Genomic DNA, 18,661 nt, shown 5'->3' with positions numbered 1-18,661 from the left:
AGACCCTAGCAACCTCAACATGGCTGGCCATGGCTCTCATGGCAGGGGCTGGAATGTGGCCTCAGCACTGGCCCCTCTGGTGACCTCCACATGTTCTCTGGCCCCAGAGAGCTGGCTTTGCCCTCCCTACCAGGGGCAACTTTACAGCCTTGGTACCCTCAGAATCTGCTATCCAGAGCCTGAGCCCTGAAGACAAGGCCTTTTGGCTACAGCAACAACAGTTGCTTCACCTGCTCAGGTATGAGGGGAGGGGCTGACTCACCTGGTCGAAGGATCATTGAGTTGAAGGACCCTTAGAGGTCATCCATTTTACAGATGAGGAGACTGAGGCAAAGTACCTTTGCAAAGGTCATACAAATTGTGACAGGCATATCTGAGTCCCTGTCTTCTCATTCCAAATTCAGTATAGGAAAGTGGTAACCAGGTCTAGAGTGCTGGATGTGGACTCATCCCCCAGAGATGTCTGAGTTACCCTTCTACCCACCCCCTCTTCCTTTCCCCCACCCTAAATTTCCTTTCCCCTTGAAGAGGGAAGGCCAGGGATTCTTAGACTCCTGCCTTGGGGGACTTTGCTCCTGGCTAAAACCTCTTAACCTCTCCGACTGTTTCTGTCCCAGTCTTTCTGTCTTTGCCCTCTGCCTCTCCTCAAGGAAGCACAGGCCCTTTTAACTTTTTGATACTCTGATGAACTTTGTCCCTGTTTCCCCCCTAATCCCCACATTCAGGGCCCACTTCCTCCCAGGTGCTCTCACCACCAGGCAGCTGTCTGACCTCTTTGGACAGGAGGTGACCACCCTGAATCCACCCACCCGGTGGGAGATCAGCAACAGCAGTGGGGTAAGACTTGGCCCAATTTGGCTGATTCATAGCATGTTTCCCCTTCTAATTCACCAGGATTTTGAGGTGGAGAGGTGGGGTGAACCTGGAAGGAGGGCTAAGACAGGCCAGGACTCCACAGGGGGCCATAAATGGGGAGTTCTGTGGAGTGCCTTTAGAAGGGGAAGAGGAAGACCAGCACTCAGGGTAGCTGCCCCATCCTCTCAGTCACCTAACTCAGAGCCCCATGGGACATACCTGAGATCCCAGGCCTTGGTGCTTATGTGTGGGCATCCATATATGTTTCTGCCTCTTCCTCTCTGATTCTGCATCTGTCTGAGCTTTCATCAATGGCTTTTCTCAGAAAATTACCATTCAGAATGTGAGTGTGGCGGTAGCAGACATCCTTGCCACCAATGGAGTCCTGCACATCCTCAATAAGGTCTGTTCCTCTACCCCTGTTCGAGCCTCCCTCAAGAATAGCACAGGTCATCTGTTGCCAGCCTCTGCATGTCTCTTCTGATCACCAAGCTAGTTCCTGCCCCCCAAACTGCCCAACAATGACTCCTAAGCCAGAGGGTCCCAATTCCAGGACACGGATAGCTTAGGATATTTGGTCCTCAGGTACTGCTGCCACCCCGGATGGATGCTCCCCCTCCCCAGCTCAGCCTGAGACAGCAGCTGGAGACTGTTCCCTCCTTCAGCATCTTTAAGGAATTGTTACTGGTGAGCTGTGCCTGGGGAGAGCATGGGGGTGAGAGGAAAGGTCTGAAGATGACCTAAGTGAATGGGGGAAGGAGAAAAGGGGAAAGAGCCCTGGAGCTGGAGTCAGGGAAGGGATAGGAATCATAGCTTGGCTTGAAAGCAGGGGTTTCTAACCTGGGGTTCATGAACTTAAAAACAAAATGTTATAATTGTACTTCAGTATAATTGGGTTCCTTTGTCACTCCAAGCATTCCATATTATGCATTTAAAAACATCAGTCACCAGACTGCCAAAGGGGCACAAAAACAGTGAAGAAGCCTTGCTTTGGAGTGAGGAGATTGGACTGGCTAGTCTCTAATGTTCCTTCCAGTGCTAAGCCTATGATCCTTTGTCTATTTGCCTAGGATACTTTGACCCTCAGAAATACCCAAGGAGCTTCCTCCTTCCCTCTTAGGCCTGTAAGCTATGAGCTCTAGGTCCTAGGGGATGTAGTAAGCACACATTTCCAGGAACATTGATGGACGTGGGGGCAAGAAGGAGGTTTAAAAGTCATGAACCCAGGGGCAGCCAGGTAGCACAGCGAGTAAGAGCACCGCCTCCAGTGTCGGGATGACCTGGGGGATCGAGTCTGGGCTCAGACACTTATTACCCATCCAGAAACACCTGGCCATGTAACCTTGAGCAAGTTACTTAACCCCAATTGCTTAAAAAAAAAAGTCATGAATCCAAAGAACCCAAACCAGGGTGTCAGAAGACCTAGATTCCAGTCCTAGCTGTGTAATTGACTCCTATGTATAATCTTAGGCAAATTATTCCTCCTCTGTGAGCCTCAGTTTACCCAGCCATCTAATGGAGAACTGAGCCAGTATCTTAGACTCCAGTCTTGGCCCATCACTGGATAGAGGGTTTTCAGAGGAGGACAAGGCAAGGCTTTGCCTGGTTTCCCCCTCCATGGACCAGGCTGAGGTCAGCCTTTGCCTCCTTCCCAGCAATACCAGCTGCTGGCACAGATAGAGGCTGGTGCTGCATATACCCTCTTTGTGCCCACAAATGATTCAGTGGAGGATTACTGCCTGAAAGCCAATCTGAGTACCCTGGTGAGTGAATGAGCTGCGCTCAGGTGGGAGGGACCCTTAACTCAGGGCTTAGGGCCGTGGGGGTGGAGGGACACACCAGTCAGTACTAGTACTGTCAGAAAAACTCCAGGTCGGGATGGATAAAAGCATGTATCTGTACCAGTGAGCTGTCCAGCATAACCTCTAGCTGCCCCAATTCCTCATCTGTAAAACGTGAATAATATTTACAGTCTATTGTGAGGGTCAAATGAGATAACATAAAATGCTATATAAATACTAGCTATCATTACACCTGGGATTTATCTGCTTGTTTCCAAATATAATATGCGCGTATACACTGACGTGCTCTGTCGGAGCACATGGGTGAGCTGAGGACAGGTGTAGGACATCCCCGAATCCCCCTGGGTCACATGCTCTGAGCCCCTCCCCCATCTCCTGCTCCCCTCCCAGGACCTACAAACTGTGAAGCGCCACGTACTTGTTGGCGAGGCTCTCACCCCGGACGCCATGCGGCCGGGGATGCACAGAAATTCCCTCCTGGGTTCCTCCTACGAGCTAATCTTCTACGTCAGGTCGGGAGAAGTGGTGAGTACAGTACACCTGCGGGAGAGCCCCAAGCCCCGCCCACTGGAGGCCAGCCACACAGATGCCCGACCTCCAGCACAAGCCACACACATACCACTACCTACCCTTCCTCCTCTCCCTGATGGGTAGAGAAGCCCGGTTGCCTCCATAGAGACCTACAGATTCAGTGTCCTTAGCGGTGGGACCCCAGCTTCAGTGAAATCGGGGGTGGAGAAGGGTAAATGCGATGCTAGGCTGCAGCCTTTTTCTCTTCCTCTCTCCCACAGCCTCTGGTGAACCGGGTCCCCGTGGTGGGTCCCACGCTGAAACCCCAGAAGGGTGTTGTTCTGGGCTTGGGCGGGGTCCTGGCTGAGAGGCCCAACATTTGTCCGCGTTGGCAAGAGGCAGCGGTCAGGGTGAGGACTGGGGTTTGGGGAGGGGCGGGGCTCGGGAGAGGCTGGAGGGACCGCTTCACACCTGGAGACGAGGGTGCCGTCCAAAATTTCATCTCAGACGGGGTTTGTTAGGGTTGGGGGGAACTGGTCGACGTTCTGTCCTGACCTTTCTGTCTTCCGTCCCTCTTGTCCTGGGGCGAACAGAAGAAATGCAGCAGCTGTGAGAGGAGATTCCGCTGTCCTTTTGGCTATAGGATCCAGGTGATTGATGGGGAGGTGGGAAGGTGGCCTCCTCTCTGTCTCAGTCATTCATTCATTCAATGTTCTAAGTGTCTGTCTTTGTGTTAGTCTGCCTGTTTCCCTTTCTCCTTCCTTCTTTCCCTTCCCCTCTTATTCGACTCTCCTCTCCTCCTTCCTTTCCCTCCTCTTCTCCCTCTCCCACCACCACTGAACATTTGCTGTGTCGAGACTTGTACTAGATAAATATTTGGGACAAGGAGGGGATAAATAAGGAACTTCTGAATCAGGTCGTCAAAAAGCATTTATGTCCCAGGCTCTGTGCTAATCACTGGGGATTAAAAAAAAAAAAAAGGCAAAAACACAGTCCATGCTCTCAAGGAGTTCACATTCTAATGTGTTAGAGAAGGCTGGACTGAGAAGCAGAAGCTAAGTCTTAGAACTGGGAGACACCTCAGAGGTCTGTAATCTATCACCTCCCCAATCCCAACCCCAACCTGCCCTAAACCTATAAAGCAGTCTCCTTAACAGAGGTCATCTAGCCTCTGGTTTCACACTCAAAGTGATAGACAGCTCTCTACTTATTAAGGCACATTCCTTTCTTGTGGAACCAATCACTAACTCCCACAAGTGCACTTCCCAGTTCCCTCTCTGGGTGTTAGTTTCCCCCTCTGTACAATAGGGGTGGGGGGTTGATCTTGATCGTCTTTGAGAGTTCTGTTCCCAGGGTGGCTAGGTGGCACAGTGAGTAGAACACCAGCCCTGGAGTCAGGAGGACCTGAGTTCAAATATGATCTCAGACACTTAATGTTACTAACCCTGTGACCTTGGGCAAGTCACTTAACCCCAAATGCCCTGCCTTCCCCCCTCCAAAATTTTATTTTTAATTCTAAATTTCCCTTCCTTCACCTTTTTGAGGTCAGAAATAATAATAACCCTTACAAATATGAAGTCATACAAAATTCATATTAGCCATGTTTTTAAAAAGAAATGTGGGAAGAGACTTCTGTTCCCCTCCAGATGCCCTGAAAAATCATCATCATCATAACTGATATCATTTTAAGGCTCACAAAGTGTTTTATACATTATCTTTTTTATCTCTCCCCAACATCATGTGAAGTTATTAAGTGTTTTTAAGTTATTAAGTTGAATTTAATTTATTATTTATTTAATTTATTATTTAATTTATTATCATTATTAATTAAAGTTATTAAGTGTTGTTATGCCTGTTTTTCACAAGAAGAGAAATGACTTGTTAGGAAGTGTCATTACTGAGATAGGGACCCGAGTCTTCTGACACATAGTTCAGTCTTCTTTCCACCACAGCATTTTTGCCTCATGGACACGAAAAGCAAAGGATAACATAACGGAACATCTGTTAGAGTAGTTTATGAAATGAGGGTGTTGAATGCCAGGATAATAAGTAAACATTTTATCCTGTATGGACTAGGAAACCACTGAATAGATTTTTTTAATATATATTTTGAATTTAAGAAACATCAAATAAAATGAGCAGTTCCATTTACAAAGTAGAACAACAAAAAAGAGGATTTTACATGAAACTATAAATCTCTATTCCTTTAAGCCTTTCTTTTTTGGATTATCACTGATGATTTTTGAATAAGGAATTGACATTGTCAGACTTGTGTGGCAGCCAGGTGGTTTAGTGGATAGAGTGCTAGACCTAGAATCAGGAAGTCTTGAGTTCAAATCCAGCCTCAGACACTTACTAGTGGGCAAATCACTTAACCCTGTTTGCCTCAGTTTCCTTATCCGTAAAATAAATTGACAAAGGAAATAGAAAACCACTCCAGTATCTTTGCTAAGAAAACCCCAAATGGGGTCATGAAGAGTTGGACATATCTGAAATGACTCGATGAAACAAAAAAAAGTGTGTTAGGGAGATAATTTGATTAATTGTATGAGGTGTCAATTGAAGAGGGGAGAGACAAGATACACAAGGCCAGAAACCAGCTGGAGAGGACTGTGGAAATCTATGAAGTTCCGCCCCCCCCCCCCCCCCCCCCCGTCTCCCCTTCCCCTGTCTCCCCCCTCCCTCCCTCACAGGTATAGCAAGATCAGCAGTTGGACATCAAAATCCAGGAATTCTGGGCAGGTGTCCAGATAAGCAGAGCCCTGCACCCCTTTTTGGTCACCTTCTCTGTACCTGTCTGCAGAGTAACAACAGTTCACTTATATAGTGCTCTAAGATTTACAGAACACTTTGCATACATTATCTTGATTTGGTTCTCACAACAATTCTATGAAATTCCCTATTTCAGGAATCAGGAATTTGAGTCTGAGAGGTAAAATGACTTGCCCAGGGTCATGCATCATGGAAGTGTCTGAGGCAGGATGTGAACCCAGATCTTTCTTTTTTTTTCAATTTTATTTTTAATTCCAAATTTCCCTTCACCTTTTTGAGAAGGTCAGAAATAATAATAACCTTTACAAATATGAAGTCATACAAAATTCATATTAGCCATGTTTTCTAAAAAGCAAGAAAAAAGAATAGAAGAAAATATGCTTCAGTGTGCATTCTGAGTTCATCAGGAGGTAGATAGCATATTTCATCATAAGTCCTTTGGAATTGTGGTGGGTCATGATATTGATCAGAGTTACTGAGTCTTTCACAATTGATCATCCTTACAATATTGCTGTTACAATGTTCTCCTGGTTCTGCTCACTTCACTTTGTATCAGTTCTTATGAGTCTTCCCAGGTTTCTCTGAAATCTTTCTCTTCATCATTTCTTATAACCCAATAGCATTCCAGGGTGGCTAGGTGGAGCAGTGTATAGAGCACCAGCCCTGGAGTCAGGAGGATCTGAGTTCAGATCCGCCTTAGACACTTGCCACATTTACTATCCGTGTGACCTTGGGCAAGTCACTTAATCCCAACTGCCCTTCCTCCCCCTCCAAAAAGCCACCCCCCAAACCCCCCCAAAAAAACACAAACCAATAGCATTTCATCCCATTCATAGACCATCATGTGTTCAGTCTTTCCCCAACTGATGGGCATCCCTTCAGTTTCCAGTTCTGTGCAATCACAAAAAGAGCTGCTTAAAATTTGTTTTTGCACACATAGGTCCTTTTCCTCTTTCTTTGGTCTTTTTGGGGGGTATATATGTAGGGGCAGTATTGCTTGGTCAAAGAGCATGCACAGTTTAATAGCTTTTTGGTCCCCAAATCTTTCTAACTCAAGAACTACTGTTGTATTTCCTGTGATACCTGCCTCTCTCTTTTGTCCCAATTTCTGTCACTTTCATGTTTAGTTCATGAGGTTTAAAGTGGGAAGGGATGTTAAAGATAATTTAGTCATTTTACAACTGAAGAAAAGGTTCTTTAGATCTCACTTTAACTCTGTCCTGGTTTAATTCTCTCTCTCTCTGTGTCTCTCTCTGTTTCTGTCTTTCTGTCTCTGTCTCTGTATGTCTGTCTCTCTCCTCCTGATTATCTGTTCATATGAATTTACCCCAATCTTTTTGCCTTCGTTTATCTTAGTTTTTCTGCCTCAGTTTATCACTGTTTCTGTTCATCTTGTCAGTATTTCTGTCTGTATCTCTTTCTCTGCATTTATTACTTGTTCTCTCTATCTTGATTTGTCACTGCTATTTTTTCAGTCTTTCTCTTTCTGCTTATCTCTATTTCTATCTGTCTCTGTCTCAGTGTTCTTGTTTCTTTAACCTGGTATATGCCCAACCCTCTGACTTTTTCTGTTTCTGTTTTTATCAAAGTTCCCATCTGAGCTGCATCTCACCCCTCAATTGAGTCTTTTTCCTCCCATTTTGACATTTCTAGAAAGGCCCCCGAGAGAGCTGTATCTACTTGGCTAATGAAATTCGGGTTGCAGGCTGCTTCTATACATGTGTCAAGAAAATAGAGGTTTGTCCCAAGGCCTTCCTCAGTGCTGTGATCCAAGAGGGGAGAAGGTAGTGGCTGGGATTGGACTTGGGGAGAGGAACAATATGTATTAATAAGAGACCTACAGGAAGAGCCCAGGTCAGGTCTGGTTTTCCCCTTCTAGCATCTATTTCCTAGGAGGTAGACTTGTCACTGACAGAGGAGCTAAGGGGTAACTGAAGACAGGGGTCTTGGAACCCCTATCATGAACCCTGGAATGAGAGTTAGGAGACCAGGGTTCCATTACAAGCCCTTGTTATTTTTTGTTGTTTTTAATTAACTCACTATGTAACTTTGGGCAAGTCCCTGCTCCTTCTCTGGGCCTCCATTCCCTGCTCTGTGTGAATTGAATGAGCTGAGTCTTTGACACTGGCCTCCAAAAGACCTGTTCTAACCTACCCACCCAAATTTACCCCCAGATCCCTGACTGCTGCCCTGGCTACTTTGGAACTCTTTGTGAGCCCTGCCCTGGGGGTCCAGGTGGTAACTGTTCAGGCCATGGGCAGTGTCAGGATGGGCTTCTGGGGAGTGGAGAGTGTCGCTGCCATGAAGGCTTCCATGGCACTGCCTGTGAGAGATGTGAGCTAGGGCGCTATGGGACCGACTGTGCTGGAGGTAAGGGTCTACAGAGGGGCCTGGCTGGGCAAGATTCCTCCCTTCCTGGGTACAGTTTCCTCATCTGTGTCTTGGGAAGAATATTCATACCATGACCACAGAGGGGGTGTGAGGGGTGTGTATGTGTAGTGTAAGTCAGATCCTTCAGTGTTCTTACCTGTTCAGGAGGATGGGGCAGGGCTCACGGACTAATCCCAAAGAGTTTGAATTGTGAGGTAGGGCCTTGTGGTATTCCCTAGTTGACTGAGGGGAAAGTTCTTGGCAGGTTGGGGAGGGGGAGGGGAAAATGGAGGAGTTGAAAGGAGATTCCTCCCCTGAACCTAAAAGGACAAGGCAAGAGGAATGGTAGCCTGCATTTAGGTTGGGGTATTGGTAACTACTAAATTACTCTCCTTTCCTCCTACCCCAGTTTGTAACTGTGGCCATGGAATGTGCCAGGATGGGCTGCTTGGGAATGGGAGTTGTAGCTGCAATGTGGGCTGGAAAGGTCCCCATTGTGACCAAGGTAAGGGACAGGGGTAGGGATGGGCTTGGGAATGTGGGGTAGCCCTATGGGGTCCCAGATGACTAGGGTTGTAGGGAAGAAGCCTCTCCCTAGCTTCACTTGGGCTTCTTCCCCCACCTTGACTTTGAGCTGACATAACATTGCCCTAATTTCCACCCAGAGAGCACTGCTTCATCATGTCCGGAAAAATGTGACCCCTTTGCCAAGTGAGTGACCCCTGTTCTGGGCTGTAAGAAGAGTTGGTTGGGTTAGTCCTGGGTCTCATCCTGGAGGTCTCCCCTTGACTCTTTGGTGAGGGCACGGGACTGACGAAGGCCATGTCTTTCCTTCCAGTTGCATCAATGCCTCCTGTGTCTGTTCTGCTGGATACACTGGCAATGGCACCAGCTGCTCAGGTCCTCAGGATACCCCCAAAGCAGCATTCCCCCAACCCCTAGAGAATCTTCAGCTATCAGAGATAGTTCCCCACCATTGCCCTCCCCATCTCTCTTAGATCTGACCCAGGCTGTCCCACAACTCCTGGCCTGAAAGAACTCTCAACCCTAACCTGGACCTAATCCCAATTTATCCCCCGGCTCACCCTTCTCTCCCCATCCCTGATCACTGTTCTTGCCCCTTTATGACTTCTCTTTCCCCTCCCTACACATCTATAGAGGTGGACCCTTGTGCCCAGGATCATGGTGGCTGCTCCCTTCATGCTAATTGCACCAAGGTGGCCCCTGGACAGAGGACATGCACATGCAACGAGGGCTATGCTGGGGATGGGGAGCTGTGTCTGGGTGAGAAGCCTGGACAAGAAATGGGCTAAGACTGAAGCAGAGAGGGATTGAGATTGGACAGAAGAAGATACTTCCTTCTGGGTGGGGTGGGAAGTACCAAAAGTGGAGAAAGGGCATCAAAGGAGATTGGGCTATCTCCTCTCCTCCAGTGAACAAGTGAGAGAGAAAACACATTAAGACAGCTCCCTAGACCCTTGGAGGCTGGACATCTCCCCATGGGAGATGGTGTGAATTGTGGCAGTCTTTCCCCTCCTCTGTCTTCCCTTTCCCCTTTCCCTTTTCACCTTTTGATTTGCCACTTTTGTTTCCTTCCCTTAGAATTCAACAGATGCCCGATTAAAAACGGTGGCTGTCATGCCAATGCTGAGTGTGTCCCTACAGGGCCCAGCCAGGTCAGTGACCTGAAGTCTGGTGGGTTTGAGATAGCCATCAGCATCTTCCTGACTCTGCCTCTTCAAGCACCCTAGATCTCTATCTTCCCTCTGGATCTTGGGATTGGGGTGGAAAAAAATCTACTTTCCTTAGATTAGAATCTCCCTGGGTGAAGGGAAGGTGTTTCCCTCACAGAGTAGGGGCTCCCTGAGGGCAGGGTCAGTGTGCTTCCCTCAGACAGGGGCCCTCGACTCAAATGGACTGATAGCTAACACTATGTTGATGTTGGGGGCGGTGGTTAGGTGGCCTGTAACTGTGGACCTGGTTACACTGGGGATGGAATCCAGAGCTGCGTCCCCATCAACCTCTGCACAAAGGTGTGTCCTCATAATACGCCAGCTTTACTCTGGAGACCTTTCCATTCTATAGAAAGGGAGACTGAGGTTGGGAGAGGAACAGAGTGAGCAACAGAGTCCTGGGAGATTTCCAGACTATCTGAAGGGAGGGGGATGAGGGTGTCCCTTCTCCAGGACTCTGGTATCCAGTAGCCCAGACACTATTTGGGACAAACCAGGGGTTTTGTGGGAGGTGGGGGCACTGTTCCCTTTTTGGTGTCCATACCTCAGTTCCAGCTTCCCCAGGTTAGAGGGAAGATAGCTTTGGAAGGTGTCCCCATTGACCCATCTACCTTCCCTGGCTATTCTGCTCTGTTCTCCTCTAGGACAATGGAGGCTGTAGCCCCTATGCTTCATGTAACAACACAGGGCCTGGACAGAGGACCTGCACTTGTGGTGTCACAGCCATCGGTGATGGCTTTACCTGTCGGACCAGGATAAGCCTGGTGAGGCACCTTCTTGTGGGATCCCTGAGCCCCTGATAGGCCCTGGGTGATCTCTGTCCAGGACCAAGTCTAGAGATCTCTGCTCCAGACTGCAAGTCTAGGATCTCTTGTCTTGTGCCAAGCCCCCTGTTCCACTCCAGGGGCAATTTCTTTTCTTGAAGAGCCCACCCCCTACACCAGTACTGCCTTTCCCTATCTCTCACATTATACCCAGGGGAGACAGCAAAGTACAGTAGATATAGGGACTTGAAATCAGAAGGACCTAGGTTCATATCCTGCCTCAGACCCTTAATGAGCTGGAAAGTCACCTCATTTCTTGGGGCCTCAGTTTCCTTATTCGTAAAATGAGAGCATTGGACTTACTTGCCCTAAGTCTTTGATCCTATGTTGCTGCTGTCCCACATTTTACCAGCCTAAGTCCCACATCTTTCCTCACAAACTGTCAGCCCCGAGCTTAGGACAGACCTTGGACTGGGAACACAGGCAGAGACCTAAGCCCTTGGGTGTTTGGGGAGTGGAAGTGAAAGACCCCTATAGGATGAGCCAAAGTCAGCTGTGTGCTCCCCTCCCCTCACGCCCCTCCATCCCTCCCCAGGAGCTCCTCCGGGACAAGGACGCTGCCTTTTTCAGCCACTACTTTATGGTAAGCAGTGAATAGAACTTCTCCCCCTTGATGAGGCCACCATCTTCTAGCCCATCTTCTCTCCCTGGCAGGGACTCAGGGCTCAGCAGGGTCCATAAGCCTTCCCACAGTTAGGACCATATCTTCCCCTCACACCTAGGACTCCTTGAAGGCTAAAGTCCTTTTTCTCCTCCCTCTGTTCCCCCCTCCACTGGAGGCTTCCTGAGGACAGGGCCCTGTCTTTTCCTTGGACCATGAACTCTCCATGTTCAGGGTTGTGACCCCTACTTGTCCTACTTGTGACCCCTCCCAGAGTTCAGGTCAAGATTTTGAGTCCTTGAGCTTTAACAGGAAGATCCCTGGGCTTTGCCCCGGACTCTACTCTTCTCTCTGGACTGCCCTTTCCCCATTTGTAAAATAAGGATGCATCGTGCAAGCATGTGCTCCAAAGGTCTCTTTGTCCCCTCTGGGTTCTGGATCCCAGGCTGGGCCAACGGTACAGAACTCATGACCTCCAGCTTCCATGGCCCCCACGGTCTTATATCTTTCCCTCACAGGAATATCAGGAATTGAAGGGAGAAGGTCCCTTCACAGTCTTTGTCCCTAAAGAAGATTTGATGAAGAACTTTACCAGGGTAATGAGGAGACCCCACTCCCCCACCTCCTGGGCAGGGTTAAACTGAGCTGGGGAGGGTGAGGCAGAAGCCTGGGTAAAGCTTTGGGAATAAATAAAAAATCCAGGGCGGGGGGGAGGAAATGGCTGGACATCTGTCTCAAGGATGGATGGGCCAGACCTAGTCTTCTTTCTCCATCCCCAGAGAGAGCTAGCCGCATTCAGCATCCATCGGCAGCTCCTGTTCCGATACCACACGGTGGGGTGTAGGCGCCTGCTGACCCAGGACTTACTAGAGGCGGGATATGTGACCACCCTGTCTGGTCACAAGCTCCATTTCAGCCAGCATGAGGTGAGGGGGCCTGAGAGAGGAGAGCCTGGGAGGAGACGGAAGCCTCTGGAGGATAGAGGGGGATTGGCTTAGAAGCAGTGAAACCTCAGGAGGAGTCAGAAACCCTGGATTCTTGACCTAGCTTGGTTATTGGCTGGGTGTGTGACCTTAAACAAATCTTCTTTGGAGACTTGAGCTTCCCCATCAGTAGAATAAAAGAGTTGTTCTAGAATCAGTGGTTCACTTGGAGCCCATGAGATTGTATTTTTGAAAATATAATTGGTTTTCATCTTATACATTTCACTTTATGCACTTAAAAACTTGATTCTGGGAAGGGGTCCATAGGCTTCACCATACTACCCAAGGGCTCTTTGTCATAGGTTAATATCTTCTGGCCCAGAGGACATTTAAGGTTCTTTTGGCTTTTGACACCTTATATCCTTTATATGAAATCAGGTCTCCCTCTCTAAGGGTAAACAGGGTTTCCAGAGTACCCTCAGGGCAGGGGTGGGGTTGGGGGAGAAGTCCAAAACCACCAGCACCAGGTCTCTGTTGTCCCTCGCAGGGCAGAATCTATGTCAATGAGTATGCCCAAGTGGTGGCTGAAGACCAGCTTGGGGTGAACGGTGTCCTCCATTTCATCGACAAATTGCTGCTGCCCCCAGAGGTTCTGCACTGGACCAATACCTCCTCACTTCCTCCCAAGGTATGGTGGGATACCTGGGGGGAGCGGACAAGGGAGAGAGAGGCAATGGAGGTGGGGGGGGGATCCTGGGGAAAGCCCAGACTTCAGGCTTCAGTTCCTCCATTTTCTACTCATGAACTAATGAGTTTCTTCCCATCTTGGCCTCTTTCCTCCTCTGGGAAAAAAAAAAATGAGCTTTGCCTCCGTCAAACTGAGACCTGGGAAAGACCTTAGCTTAAAAAGGCCACTGCATCTGGGGCCATCTCCAGTTGTCTTGATCTGTTTCTGGCTGCTGGACCCGGATGGCTCCGAAGGAGAAAGTGAGGCTGGTGACTGGACCAGCCTTCCTCACTTAAGTCCAATTCACTTGCATGCCATGGCATCACCTCCCGGGTGTCATGGTCTCTTGGAGAATGAAGGACGAGCAGCAGCAGGGTTGTCAGAACTTGCAGCCTCCAGCCTCCCTCCTCACACTGTCTGTTGTGGGAAGTGTTCTGTGCCTTGCCAAGGTCTATAGAAATGTGCAGGGTTGTTGTTTCACTTGTCTTTGTGGTTTCTTTTTTCACGGCTTTGGGGGCTCCATTCATTTCCAGCAAAATATCACAGAAGCCGCTGAGAGCTGGGGCTACACGATCTTTAGCAAGCTTCTGACGGTAATTGTGTGTGTGAGCCCGTGTCTGTCTGTCCTTTCTGACCCAGGTGTCTGCATGCATGTACAGATAGGCCAGCGCGTATCAGTCTGCATGTCTAGGAATGCCCATGGATGTAGGTGCCTGTGCGTGTATGTGCATGGGTAGGTCTCTCTGCGTCTCAGTCAATCAAGCACTGATTAAGCCTTTACTGTGTGCCTGGCATGAGACAGGCCCTGTGTGCATGTGTGTGTGTGTGCATGCATTTGTTTGAGCCAAATGTGCTTATGGGGGTTGAGGGGTCTGAGCCCAAGCCAAGAGTTTGCCTTCCTTGGACCCCAAAATGCCATGCTTCCCACCTTCTCCCTACTCCCAGCTGATGCTACCCAACCTCCCTCCCTCTGGTCATTATGCTCCAGAGGAAGAGAGGGTCCTGGGCCTCCTTGGGTCATCTCCCCATTGCTCAGAACTTCCTCCTTATATCTGTCCTTGGCTGCTGGATTTAGTGGGTGTCTGGGTCTGTTGTAGCCTTCTCCTTCCCATCGTGACTAGGGCTAGGGCCTTTTTCAGACAGCCAAGGTGCTTCCAATGTTCCATGATAAGACCCACCAGCCCTTCACTGTCCTGTGGCCCACGGATGAAGCCTTGAGAACCCTCTCCCCTGAGCGTCAGGCCTGGCTCTACCATGAGGACCATCGGGAGAAGTTGGCAGCCATCTTGAGGGGCCATGTGATCCGCAACGTCAAGGTGAGAATGGGCAGGGCTGGCTACCTCCTTTATTCCTTAAGCCTTAGCAAAACCTTACTCTTGGCAATGCCAGAGGATTCGTCAGTGCTCTAAACTGGCATCCTTGGGGATCTGTCTGGGCCATGGGCTGGAATGCCTAGGCCCATCTCCCTTCAGGTTTCCAGCCTTCAACCCTTGGCTTTTGCTGAATTGTCCCCTCTGTCCTCCCTCAGGCTCTGGCCTCTGACATACCCAACCTGGGTGAACTCAGAACAATGCATGGCTCTCCCATCTCCTTCTCCTGTAGCAAGACCTTCCCGGTAAGTCAAGAAGCTGAAATGCGATGGGGACAGAACCTGGCTAAGATGCCCCAGAAACCTCGGGGTCCCCTGTCTCCACCAGTATCCCTTAGACCTCCCTGCCTCCTCAACAAGGAGAGACTGAACCAAAAGGAAAGAACAAAGGGAAAGACCAAACCTGTCCTCAGGTTGCTTATAGTCTGGAGGAGGTGGGATTTCTACCTAGGGATTAGAGGGGACTGGACAAGATGGAGGGCCAAGTCAGAGCGTGCCATAGTAGATCATAGGAAGTTTGGAGGGAGGGATCCCAGAAGGCTTCCTGGTGGAGGTGGTGCAATGAGCCTGTCATCTTGCAGCAGATATCTCTAATGCAATTTCTTTAGAGGAATTATTATGGTCTTTTGAATAGCATGGAAACATCATTCAAAAAGCTCCCCACCAAACTCTTAGGAACATTTAGGAGGGTTGTGGGTGTAAGAGTTTTTCAAAGGACCTTGGAAGATGGGTAGGATTTGGATATGGAGGGGAGAAAACAGCAGTTGGGCAAAGTGGGCACATTTCCATCCCATCCTTCCCCCCTCCAGGGTGACCTCTTGGTTGGTGAGGGGGAAGCTCGGATTGTGCAACGACACATGGAGTTCCTGGGGGGCATTGCTTATGGCATCGACCAGCTCCTGGAGCCAGCAGGGCTGGGGTCCCGCTGTGACCACTATGTCAAGGAACAGTCGTCGGTCAGAAGAGCCAGGAGCTGATGGGGGGCAGGGTCGGGGTCAGGGATTGGGGAGGGCTTGATATTTATGGTGATTTGGGAGAGGACCTGCTGGAGGGATCCCTGTTGGTATATGGAGGGATTCTAGATTTGGAACCAGGAGGGATCTCTGAGGTCAAATAGTCATTTTACAGATGTGGCCTGTGAAGGGACTTGCCTAAAGTCACGTAGGTAATATGTAGGAGGGCCAGGATTTGAATCCAAGCTCCCTGATTATAAATCCAGTGTTATCCCCAATGTAAATGCGCGTGAGAACAGTAAGATGGGATGGGTTTGTGTCAGGAAGGAGGTGTTCTTTGAGACTTGGAGGGCACAGAAAAGAAGCAAAGGTGGTTCCTATCAGGGTCAGAACTGGGGGAGGGAGGGGCTAGGCCGGGCCCTTGAGGATGGAGCTGGGGAGCAGAGGAGGAAGCTTGGAGCTGGTCACCTCTGACCACCCCCTTTCTGGGCCTGCAGGTGTGCTGTACATTTTTATCTCCCCTTGTAAATGACCTCTTCCCCTGAGGCTAGAACCTGGAAGGAGACAGAGAAGGTCCAGACATGAACAGGGGTGGGGGGAGGTGAAGGAGTCTGGAGCAGGCTGAGATACCCCAGGCTTACTCAGATCAGCAGGAGCAAAAGAAAGGATGGGGAACGGGAGCAAGGGGAAGGCTGCCACTGAGCTGAGGTCTTTGGTTATGGGGATTTCAGCTATATCCCTCATAGGCTCCTTCTCAGTGGAGGGTGTAGTGGAAAGGGCCCTGAATTTGTATTGCAAAGGCCTGCTTCCAGATCCTGCTTCTACTGCTTGTTATCTTTGTGACCTAACATCTCTGAGCCTCAGTTTTCCTCTTTGTTAAATGAGGGAGTCAGGCTAGATGATCTCCAAGGTCGCTCTAAATTCTAATAATCCCACAAATACACAAGGGTATCTGAAGGGTTGGGGGCAGGTTGATGTGTAGGGTAGAAGTGGGGAAACAGGAAACCCGGAAGGGGTCCCTGAGAAGATGTGGCCATCTCTCTTCTTCAGACGTTCAGACAGTACTGCGGTTCATGCGTCATGCTGCCCCTTTGCCCTATGGGATACAAGGATGAGGTGAAGAAAGAGGTGGACATGGTGGGGGGAGGGGACTGGCCAACATCTAGGATGTGTGGAATGGTGGACTGGGGAGTCTGGAGATCAGACCCAGTCCCTCTACCACACTCCTCCTCCAGATACCCTGGTGTGACTCTTTCCTGGCTGGTTCCTAGGGTGAAATCGAGTTCTGCTTGAGAGACAGCCCTTTGAGGAGACCTTTCTTTCTGAGATACAGCCCCTACAATCCATTCTTATTCTCCCGAAAGTCTCAGAAACCTGGCTGCCGCCGACGTTGCTCTACAGTCACTTGGAAACCAGCTTGTTGCCGGGGACACTATGGCATTGACTGCCAAGGTTGGAGACCTCCACCCTACCCTTCTTGATTTTCCTCTGCCCGGACATCCTCAGCTCCTCAAGCTCAGACCCTCCCTGGACTCCTTCCCAAACCCTAAGATAGAGAGATAGAGAGAGGGAGGGTGACACAGAGAGAGAGAGAGACAGAGAGAGAGAGAGAGAGACAGAGAGAGAGAGACAGAGAGAGAGACAGAGAGAGAGACAGAGAGACAGAGAGAGAGACAGAGACAGAGAGAGAGACAGAGAGAGAGACATAGAGACAGAGAGAGACAGAGACAGAGACAGACAGAGACAGAGAGACAGAGACAGAGACAGACAGAGACAGAGAGAGACAGAGACAGAGAGACAGAGACAGAGAAAGACAGAGACAGAGAGAGAGAGAGTGCTCGTGTGTGTGTGCTGGAGGAAGAGGCAGGGCTTCTGTGTGATGTGTCCAGGGACAACTGAGAAGCTCAACTGGACACAGAGGGGAGAAAGCCTCTCAGAAAGGGGAGACACTGGGGACACAGGTCCAGTGGAGGCCTCCTAGAAAAGGTGCTGGGGCAGGGGGCCACTAGGTGGTGCAATGGGGTGGCTAAGTGGCACAGTGAATGGAGCACTGGCCCTGGAGTCAGGAGGACCTGAGTTCAAATCCTGCCTCAGACACTTAGCATTTACTAGCCATGTGACCTTGGGCAACTCACTTAACCCCAAATGCCCTGCCTTCCACCTCCAAAAAGCAAAAAAACAAAACAAAACAAAAAGGTGCCAGGGAGAAAGGAATGCCCTGGGCTCTCCCATGCTCTCCTCAGTCACTGCCTCTTACAGGCCCTGCCCCTCCACCATGTTCTTGTCCCCAGCCTGTGAAGTCTGGGTTCTAGGCTGGCCTCAGTGTGTTTCTTGGCACTATCTGAGGCCAAGGGTAAAAGGTGATTCAGAATGATTCAGGGTTAGGGTTAGGCAAACTCAGGGGGGCTGGGGAGAGGATCCCGTGTCCCATACAGAACTGTCTTCCTCCTACTCTCTGAGTGTGAGGCCACTAGTCCTGAAGTCTCCCCATACCCACATCTACACTCTGCCCTGCTCCATTTTTTGGAAGAACTTTCCTACCCTAAACTGGTGGTGAGAGTGAAAAGATCCCTGGCTTTGCAGTTAAGGGATATGGATTAAAATCCTGGTCCTTCCACTCGCAGGCTAGGTACAGCTCCTTTCTTCAAACTCCTTCACATCTGTACCGTGTTTCCCCGATAATAAGACACTGTCTTATTATTTTTTTTGGACAGAAAAACACCAGAGGGCTTATTTTCAGGGGAGGGCTTATTTTAATGAACATTGACAGCAATTTTAATAAACAGGTATATTAATGTTAGCTATGATAATGATAATGATGATGGAACTTATACCGTGTTTCCCCGATAATAAGACCTATCCCGAAAATAAGCCCTCCCCTTACTGTGTAAGATTCCTCTAAAATAAGCCCTCCCCCGAAAATAAGCCCTATTGAGATTGCTACTGTAGTGAAGGTGATCCCCTGCGCTACACGCTACATTATGGTACCCTCTGTATGCACCGTCCCCCCCCACCTCAGGTGAAACGCACGCCGCGCTCCGAGCTGCATCCAATCAGAGCTGCAGCAGTGAGCGCGTCATCCTGTTCTTCCCCAGTGATTTGCTTATTGAATAAAGGTACATTTTTTTTGGTTCACATTTATCTGTTTATTAAAATTGCTGTCAATGTTCATTAAAATAAGCCCTCCCCTGAAAATAAGCCCTCCCCTGAAAATAAGCCCTC

General features: G+C 49.3%; 1 protein-coding gene across 1 annotated transcript in view; it reads left to right on the top strand.

Moving 5' to 3' along the window:
• The window catches only part of STAB1 (stabilin 1), a 60,208-nt gene that overhangs the window by 32,821 nt on the left and 8,726 nt on the right, over window positions 1–18,661 (top strand). Inside the window, exons 29-55 of the mRNA XM_069095550.1 lie at window positions 108–238; window positions 726–837; window positions 1,181–1,258; window positions 1,441–1,542; window positions 2,511–2,618; window positions 3,048–3,182; window positions 3,449–3,577; window positions 3,761–3,817; window positions 7,593–7,676; window positions 8,114–8,309; window positions 8,719–8,814; window positions 8,975–9,020; window positions 9,148–9,209; window positions 9,468–9,593; window positions 9,912–9,985; window positions 10,268–10,342; window positions 10,687–10,806; window positions 11,402–11,449; window positions 11,986–12,063; window positions 12,247–12,393; window positions 12,938–13,078; window positions 13,651–13,710; window positions 14,257–14,433; window positions 14,646–14,732; window positions 15,296–15,442; window positions 16,490–16,555; window positions 16,711–16,891. Of these exons, the coding sequence (XP_068951651.1) occupies window positions 108–238; window positions 726–837; window positions 1,181–1,258; window positions 1,441–1,542; window positions 2,511–2,618; window positions 3,048–3,182; window positions 3,449–3,577; window positions 3,761–3,817; window positions 7,593–7,676; window positions 8,114–8,309; window positions 8,719–8,814; window positions 8,975–9,020; window positions 9,148–9,209; window positions 9,468–9,593; window positions 9,912–9,985; window positions 10,268–10,342; window positions 10,687–10,806; window positions 11,402–11,449; window positions 11,986–12,063; window positions 12,247–12,393; window positions 12,938–13,078; window positions 13,651–13,710; window positions 14,257–14,433; window positions 14,646–14,732; window positions 15,296–15,442; window positions 16,490–16,555; window positions 16,711–16,891 (2,863 nt within the window). The remainder of the gene's footprint in view (window positions 1–107; window positions 239–725; window positions 838–1,180; window positions 1,259–1,440; window positions 1,543–2,510; window positions 2,619–3,047; window positions 3,183–3,448; window positions 3,578–3,760; window positions 3,818–7,592; window positions 7,677–8,113; window positions 8,310–8,718; window positions 8,815–8,974; window positions 9,021–9,147; window positions 9,210–9,467; window positions 9,594–9,911; window positions 9,986–10,267; window positions 10,343–10,686; window positions 10,807–11,401; window positions 11,450–11,985; window positions 12,064–12,246; window positions 12,394–12,937; window positions 13,079–13,650; window positions 13,711–14,256; window positions 14,434–14,645; window positions 14,733–15,295; window positions 15,443–16,489; window positions 16,556–16,710; window positions 16,892–18,661) is intronic.

This window comes from Petaurus breviceps, unplaced genomic scaffold (genome assembly GCF_028583685.1).
Source record: "Petaurus breviceps papuanus isolate PSGF00001 unplaced genomic scaffold, PetGlider_PUasm1.0 227, whole genome shotgun sequence".
Taxonomy (NCBI): domain Eukaryota; kingdom Metazoa; phylum Chordata; class Mammalia; order Diprotodontia; family Petauridae; genus Petaurus; species Petaurus breviceps.
The sequence above is the reverse complement of the archived record's forward strand: the minus strand, read 5'-3'. Positions and strand labels throughout refer to the sequence as shown.